Source organism: Sarcophilus harrisii, chromosome 4, assembly GCF_902635505.1.
Source record: "Sarcophilus harrisii chromosome 4, mSarHar1.11, whole genome shotgun sequence".
Lineage (NCBI taxonomy): Eukaryota > Metazoa > Chordata > Mammalia > Dasyuromorphia > Dasyuridae > Sarcophilus > Sarcophilus harrisii.
This window is the reverse complement of record NC_045429.1, coordinates 441,266,601-441,274,320: the sequence shown is the minus strand read 5'-3', so window position 1 is coordinate 441,274,320 and position 7,720 is coordinate 441,266,601. Positions and strand designations below refer to the sequence as shown.

Sequence of the window (7,720 nt, the reverse complement as noted above, 5' to 3'; positions counted from 1 at the left end):
ATACAGGTCGAAGCTCCTCCTGCAATTTATAGTTTTAGAGACCTGCCCAGATGTGTTTGAGGTGCGACCTAAACCCCGGGCTTCTAATTTCAAGGCTGGCTGGTTTAAATTGTGTCACAGTCGTGTAGTACTTTAGGGCTGGCCAAGCCCCCTATGTGGATGAGCTCATTTGAGTCTCTCTGTGAGGTTGATCCTGCCTTGTAAAAAGGATCTGTTCCTCCTTTTACACGTGGGGAAACTGAGGCTCAAACATGGAATCCCACAGCCGGGCAGGAACAGAGCCAGCTCTCCTGCCTCCAAGTTCAGCCCTCTCTGTGCTCTTTCACAGGAAATAGTAAAACCAATGTGAAAATATCAAAGCTTTAATGGTGAAAGGAAAGAAGTCCGCTCTCGGTCCCCCTGCCCTTTCCCTCCCATGTTATCAGGCCACACGGATCACAGAAAATCACCGAGCTGGAGGGCTCAGATCCGTGCAGTTTCCTGCAGATCCGGTTCTTTGGTACAGTCAGTCCCCGGCTGGGTGGAGAAGGGCAGACGTTTATTGCCCATGACAACTCAGTGGAGATGACCTCTGCTGTGGGCTTCCAGAGCCCTCCTTCTGCCTTAGGAGACGGAACAGCTGTAGACGGGCCTCCAGGCTTCCGCCCCGGGTCTGGATCAGGGCTGGAGAGAGCCTGTCTGCTTGGGATGCTCCTCCATTGCTCTGGCTGCTCCAGATGCTCCGCTGTGTTAGAGGAAGTTCAGCGAGTTGATGACCATGAAGCGGGAGAAGATGATGTAGAGATGCCGGAACCAGAGGAGCTGACTCTTGTGACAGAGCATGGCTTTCTGGAGGGAGGAAGAAGGACAAGGATGAGGACCCGTGTCTGCCTGACCACCAGGGGCACTCCCCGGAAGGGGGACAAAGCTCTCCCCCTGTGTTGGGGTCCCCAGCGCTTAGGGCGGGGCGTGGGCATTATCGGAGGCTCACTGGGCCGGACAGGACGCTGTGAGCCGGGCTGCGCTACCATGGTCACCCCCGATCTATAGAGGAGGAAAGGGAGACGAAGCAGCTAGTGCAGCGTCCCCAGCCAAGAAGTGTGGGCTGGGGCTGAAACCGGCTTCCCAGCCAAGGACAGCCATGAGGGAAAAGCTCCCGGCAGCTGTGGGAAGCTCTGCTCCTTCACCCTGCCCAAGGTCCTCAGGCCATGAGTTGCCTTTCCCCAGCACAGCTGCCCTTGATTCCTTTCACCATATAAAAACAGGCTTGGGAAGGAGGGCAGAGGAGGCTGAAAAGCATCTGGTGGCCGCCCGAAGGGCACATGAAGCCCCCGGAGCCAGCGTGTCTGGGCTGGAATCTGGGCACTGCTGGGACCGGCCTGAATGACCCCTCTGTGGGCCTTGCCTGCCCCATTCGTAGGGAGGGTGCCGGGTGCGCTGCTCTTGGCCTGCATCCAGAGCCCCCATGGGTCCCTTCCAGGACCTCCCTCTCCCCTCTTCCCTTCCTCTTTCAGCTCTCTCAGGTTCAGCTCGCTTCTTGCTAGACAAGCCCGGCTGGGCCGCTGCAAGCCTCTCTCCTGAATCCTGGTCCTGCACACGGGCCCACTCCGGGACGCTCCGGACCGTCCATCCCGCAGACACCGAAGCTCACTGTGCCGGTTCCTCGGCTTGCCCGAGTCGCCGCACGCTTTCATCTGTTCATTACATACGTGCCGACGGGCAGTTGGGCGCGCGGGCTCGGGAGGGCACTTACCCCGCAGTGCCTCCCCTTCCAAATGGGCCCAAGAAGGAAGGGGCCACGTGGCTCCTGGCCCAGAGAGGCGCAAAGGGTGGGGCAGGCCGCACTGGCCCACAAACTCCCCGAGCCGCTCCGGGCCCTGTGAGCCTCAGCTGGGCCCGGCAAATCCCGCGGGGGCGCCAAGGCCCCCCTGGCCCAGCAGCCTGGCCCTCGGGAGCTTTGTGCCCCCGGGGCGTCTCAGCGCCCCTGCCGGGACCCGATGGGGAGGAAAGCTTTCACCCCTCCCCCTCCCAGAGAGATTTCTGAGGGGCTCCCTATCCCGGAACGGAGCGGGCGGCCACGGCGGACGGTCCCCCTCGTAGGGGCTGCCAGGGGGGCCTCGTCCCGACCGCGGGGGGCCCGTCCCGGCAGCGGCGGGGCCCGGGGCCCTTACTCTGGCTCGCTCAGCTTCTTTCTGGGTCAGCACGAAGAGGACATCCGGGGTCCGCAGCCAGGTGAGGGGCAGGTCCAACACGGACAGGTATTTCCGCAGCGTATTCACCGACTCCAAGGCAAGCACCGCGCACTCTGGGCCAGGGAGGCGGAGGGAGGAGAAAGGAGGGGAAAGCGGGTGAGCTCCCTGCCTGTGAGCGGGCTTTTCCCGACACCTTCCCTCCCTCCGGTGCCAGCTCAGGCCCACACGGCACCGCCGGCTGCGCCCTGGAGGGACGCGGGACAACGGAGGGAGCGGCGGACGAAGGGCTCGCGGGCAGCTCGTGGGCTTCCCGGGGACACAAGTGACCCCTTGTAAGATGGGAACGACCCGCCAGCTGAACCTGCGCCCCCTTCCACTAGTGCGTCTTGTCCGAGACGTTCCTGGTGGGAGCTGAAGCTGCCCAGGCCTCCCCTGCTCCCCCCCCCCCCCCCCCCCCCCCCGCCCCCGGCGGTGGGGCTGCTGTCGGCCCGGTGGGGGGGGGGGGGGAACACCCGCGCTGTCCGCGGTTCCCGGGAGGTCCCTCCTTCCCGGCCGCGTCCGATTAGCTCCGGGTCAGAGACCCTGCCGCCCCGCCTCGGGAGCGCCTTGGGGCCGTTTTCCCCACTTGCAGCCTGCGGAGCCCAGGCTCCTCCCTATGTGCGCTCAGAGCCGGCGGCCGCACTCACGCCTTCACCAGCAATAAGGGCAGGGGCTGGGCTAGACCAGGGCGGCAAAGCGCTTCCGGGATGCTCGGTACCCGGCTGCCCCTGGCCCCTCCCTCCCTGCCGGCCCTCCTCCCAGGAGTCAGCCTCTGACTACGCGGCGCGGCCCGTTTCTACCTTCCCGGGGTCCCAGCCCCCGCCCGCCGGGCCTCAAGCACCCGGCCTGGTTCCCCCCCCTCCCCCCGCCTCCTGCCTAAGCTTTGGCGTTTCTGCGGCGGAGCCGCGCGGGCGGCCGAGAACCTCAGCATTCCTGGGCCTGGATTCTTTATTAATCTTTTTGTTATAATTACATAACATTAATTTCTGGACTTGATTTCGGAACCCGCTTCCGCCTAACCCGCTTCCTTCTAGACTATGCTACGCTAAGCCCAGGACTCTGAGGAGGGGCCGGCAGGCTTGGGGCGGGCGCGCTTTCGCCGGGCCCTGCTTCCCCTCCCCCCCCCCCCCAGGGAGGGACGCTGGGAACAAGGCCGCCGTCGGCCGGGGCGGAGAAGGGCGGGGCCGTGCGGCCCCGCCTCGGAGAGGGGGAGGGGAAGGGAGGCGCCAAGGTGAAGGTCACCCCGCGGGGGCCGGCCGGGGAGCGGCCCGCAGTTAGGGTCCGGGAGCGGCAGGTGGCGCTCGGCGCCGCTCCCTCGTGGGCCGCCGACCACGTGGGCCCCGCTCGGGGACAGGCGGGACTCCCGCGGCCGCTCCTCTCCTGGGGGCCCGGGCGGGGCCTGCTGGGCGGGGCTGGGGGCGGGGCCTGGGAGGCTATGCCTACTTATGCTTCATACACACTGTTGCATGAATTACGTTGGGAGAGAGAAATCAGCAAAAGGGGAAAAAGGGAGAGATTAGAAAACACCACAAAGCGGCGGCGGCCGGTGGATGCTTTCTAAAGCTGTGTTACTGCTATGAGGCTGCGCGGCGGCCCAGGAGAGAGGGGGGAAATCCGGGAGCCCAAGGGCAGGAGACACCGATAGATACAATGCGGTCTTAAACACTTTTTTTTTGCCATCGGGCCTGCACCCGACTCACTGCCCCCCCCCCCCCCCCCCCCCCCCCCCCCCCGCGCCCTTCACTCGTTTATTTCTAAGTCTCCTTGTGCCGGGGCATCCCCTGCCCTCGGGCAGCATCACCCGGAAGCCGCCCAGAGTCACGGCTTCCCAGTGCAGCCGGACAAAGGGCGACCCGCGGGGTCTGAGGCTGGATTCGAACTCGGGGCTCCCCGACCGCCGCGGAGCCGCCTCCTTTTTCGGAGGAGAAAGTGGCGGCTCATCCTCATCCTGGGAGCCTGTGGGTTCTTTGTTGTGGGCCCACCTTGCGGAGCCCCTGCTGGCCATCAGCGGCGGGAAGCTGGGCGCCGGGGAGCCCTTGCCCTCGGTCCCTCCTTGTCTGGGACTCTGAGGCCCGGGCTGATTCCAGGCTCCTCAGGGCGCGTGAGGAACCAGAGGCCAGGGAAGGCAGCGGGGGCTCTTCTGGGGCCGGCAGGGACTGGGGAGAGGGAAGTGGGGCCCCTCTGAGCCCCGCAGTCCGCGCCCGCAGACCTGGCGGGGTCTCGATGGGCCGGGGGCGGGGGGCTTGAGGGGCATCTCTGGTCCCGGGCTCTCTGAGGCCCCTCAGGCGGCTGGGGCACAAGGTGCCCACAGCCTGACCGGGGAGAGGGCAGCCCGGGGAGACGCCCTCGGGCAGCGCCAGCCCCCGGCCCACCCTGATGCACAGGAGGGGAGAATATCCAGAGGCAGCCGCCCCGGGGGGACCCGAGCCCCTGGCGGGCGGGGGGGGGGGGGGGAGCCCGGCTCCTTGGCTCTGTTCTCACTAAAGCGGAGGCGGCTGCAGTCACCGAGAGGCCCCGAGGTGCCCTCAGGAAGACCCAGTCTTGAGTCCTGTGTCAGAGCCCGGCTCCTTGGCTCTGGGCTGGCGCGTGTCCAAGGCCGGCCTGGCGTCTGAGGCCGCTGCTGGGTGTGACCTTTGACAGGTGCTCCTGTGACTTCTCATTCCCAGAATCGGGCGAGGTGAGGAGCCCGCAGAGCGGGACTTCCGGTGCCCCCTTCGGGCCGGCCGCTGTCTCTGACCCTGACGCGAGAGCCGGCCGGGACCCCTTTGGCAACGCCTGGGGCAGCCTGCGGCCCTTCTCAGCAGCCCGGCCCTGGACACAGACCACCTGGAATCCTAGAGGAAACCACCACTCTGACGGGCAGCCGTCAGCGCCAGTTTGTTTGGCTTTCTGAAAGTTCACAGTCCTCAGGTTACACCTGGCCCCCTCTTCCTTTTACGGAGGAGGAAACAGGATGTCTGGGAGGTGACTCATTACCCAAGGCTGCCCAGGTATCCTGGTGGGCCCGGATCAATGGGCCCCTCCCTTGGGAGTCCCCGCCCTCCAGGGGCCCTGTCTCCTGACTCCCAAGTTCTTCCTGTGTAACCAGAAGGGGGGCAGGGCCAGGTCCGCAGCAGTTGGGTCCCAGCCTTGCCCCTTCCCTTGGCATCTCTCTATCCCCTTTGGCTGCAGGGACGTCGGAGGGACAGAGCTCTGGGTCCTCCCCCAGCCTTGCTCCTGATATTGCAGTGGGGAGCAGATTCACTTTGAAAGTCTGGGGGGCTTGGAGCCCCGCTGCCATCCTCCTCCCCGCTGCCTCCAGATGCGCCGTGCAGTGATCCCAGGATGGAGGGAGGATGCCCGGACGGGGCTCAGCGCAGACACTTTCCCCTGGCCTGGTCCAGCAGCATCACTAGAGCTGGGGCATGAAGGGACCTCACAGAGACCAGGCCACCCCCTCATCTTGCACAGGAGGGACCGAGGACCAGGGAGGGCAGGTGGTCCCGAGGGACCAGTCATTGCCTCTGATTTGTTCGTTCTGCCCCGACGGGTCAGGGATGTGAGGAGTTGCTTTGCATTGACCAGGGCCACACAGGGTCAGGATGGGTACGTTGCCCTCCTGTCCTGCGTGACCCCTCGAAGGAATGCCCCGTGTAGACCTGGGACCCCCATGGAACTGTGTGCGGCTGCCTCGGGGCTGCCGGGCTCTGTCCTGGGCAGAGTGAGTGCTCCGTGGGGAGGCAGAAAGCCGGGGTCCGTGCCCGGGTCAGTTTGGCTACAGGACACGAGAGCCTGGGCCCCTGGTTTGGGAGCCAAAGGAACTGAAGAGAATCTTGGGTGGGAGCTCCACGGCCTGGATTAGGGCCTGGGGGGGAGGGGAGGGCCTGGATCAGCTTCCAGAGCTTGCCCTTCAGAGCCAGTGGGCTTCCTGGGAAGTCCTCAAGAGATGGGTTTTCACCTGAACTTTGCATCCCCAGGGCCTTGCGCACAGCAGGCCCCTCACAAGCATTCCATTCTGGAATGAAGGAGTCGGCCACGATGGCCTCTCGGGCCCTTCCAGCCTTGCCCCAGAAGATGTCGACTCCTCCCGGGCGAGGGCAGTGCCCACAGTGCCCGGCTCACGGGTTCTAGGCCAGGGGGCTCAGAGCCTCCAATTTCTGGTTTTTCCTTTCAAGATCCCAAAGGGAGAAAGAATCAGCCTCTCCCAGGCCCGGGGGAGGTGCCCAGGACTCTGGGCAAGCCCCCTGCACAGCTCCTTGGGAAGCTCGGCCCTCTGGGCAAGCAGCCCCATCCATACAAAGCCCAGCATTTCCCGTGGCTTCTCTCCGTACTTCTTACAATCCACACTCCTCCCCAGCCTGACGTCCTCCCTGGCCTGACATGTCCTCCCCGGCCTGACATTCTCCCCGGCCTGACATGTCCTCCCTGGAGCCTGAGCCTGGGCCTAGCTCAGCAGGCAGCTTGTTGACTGATTCCCCTCCTTGCCACTGCCATGGTCCCCTACCAACAGCCGGAGCCTGGGCGGAGGGGGCTGGAGGCCGTGGGCTGGAGGCCGACTCTTTAGCCAAGGCCGGGGACTGATCTCTGGGGGCCCCTTCCAGGTTTGGCCCTCTATGATTCTGCCTCAGGACGGGCCCTGGGCCTGCAGACACAAGCTTCAGAAACATGGAGGGGGCGACCGGGGGGACCCCTCTGATTGCCAGGGGTCCGCTGCTGACCCTGGCCAGGGCTCCTAGCTAACCAACCGGTGGGCCTGAGCCCAGCAGCAGGGGCTGACCTTACCTTTAGGCAGTTTTCCCGTGGAGTGCAGGAACCTGGAGAGGGAAGGAGACCCAAGCGTAAGTTTTCTATAAGGACTGACCTTACATTTGGATCAGGAGACCCCCCTCCCTGCCCCCCACCACAGTTTCCTTAGCACAGGGAGCTCCTAATTACAATTGAAGTCTTGGAGCTTCGCCTGTGGGGGTCAGAGGCCAAGGGCCGCAGGGTCACACCGTGGGATAAGGCCCCGTCGGGGGCAGGACTTGAACCCAGTCCGACTGACCACCCCATGGCTCTGGGCGCCGCTTCCCATTTAGAAATACCTTCCTTTGTTACAAGAATCTCTCTGTACGTTTTTAAAGATCTAGTTTTTCACATGATGCAGTAGACAGACGGGGCTCCCAGCCCGTGTCCCCCCGCTGTGGCTCTGTGTCTCGCTGAGGGCCCCCAAAGGAAGCCCCGGCCGGGACCTCCCCTGAGGGCGGCTCCTTCCTCCCCACATTTCCCCTCAGTCTCTCCAGGCTCCCCCCCTCCCTCGCTCCCCCCGTCCTTCACCCCGCAAAAGATGCACACTCCTTGAGGGGAGAGGACGTGTCCTGCTTCGTTCTGGCTTTCTAAGCACCTGAGGTGGGGGGGAAGGGAGGCAAGGACCCGTCCCGGGCTCAGGGAGTCGGGGGTTTCTGGCCTGCTCTTGGTCCCTGCTGCAGCCCAGGTGGGTGGGAATCCAGTCAGTCAGGGGCCCGGGTTCGAGTTCCGGTGCCTCATCTGTC

At 64.7% G+C, this 7,720-nt stretch overlaps 1 protein-coding gene across 5 annotated transcripts in view; it reads right to left on the bottom strand.

Moving 5' to 3' along the window:
* Positions 1 to 346: 346 nt before the first annotated feature.
* Positions 347 to 7,720, bottom strand: part of PIGL (phosphatidylinositol glycan anchor biosynthesis class L) — a 126,186-nt gene continuing 118,812 nt past the window's right edge. For 2 of the 5 annotated variants that reach the window (XM_031967858.1, XM_031967859.1), the window contains exons 5-8: positions 6,972 to 7,003; positions 2,151 to 2,284; positions 1,481 to 1,673; positions 347 to 828 (exon numbers count right to left, since the gene is read on the bottom strand). In XM_031967858.1, coding sequence (XP_031823718.1) covers positions 539 to 828; positions 1,481 to 1,673; positions 2,151 to 2,284; positions 6,972 to 7,003 — 649 coding nt within the window. In that variant the 3' untranslated portion in view covers positions 347 to 538. The remainder of the gene's footprint in view (positions 829 to 1,480; positions 1,674 to 2,150; positions 2,285 to 6,971; positions 7,004 to 7,720) is intronic. The other 3 variants (XM_031967860.1, XM_031967862.1, XM_031967861.1) reach the window with 3 other exon arrangements.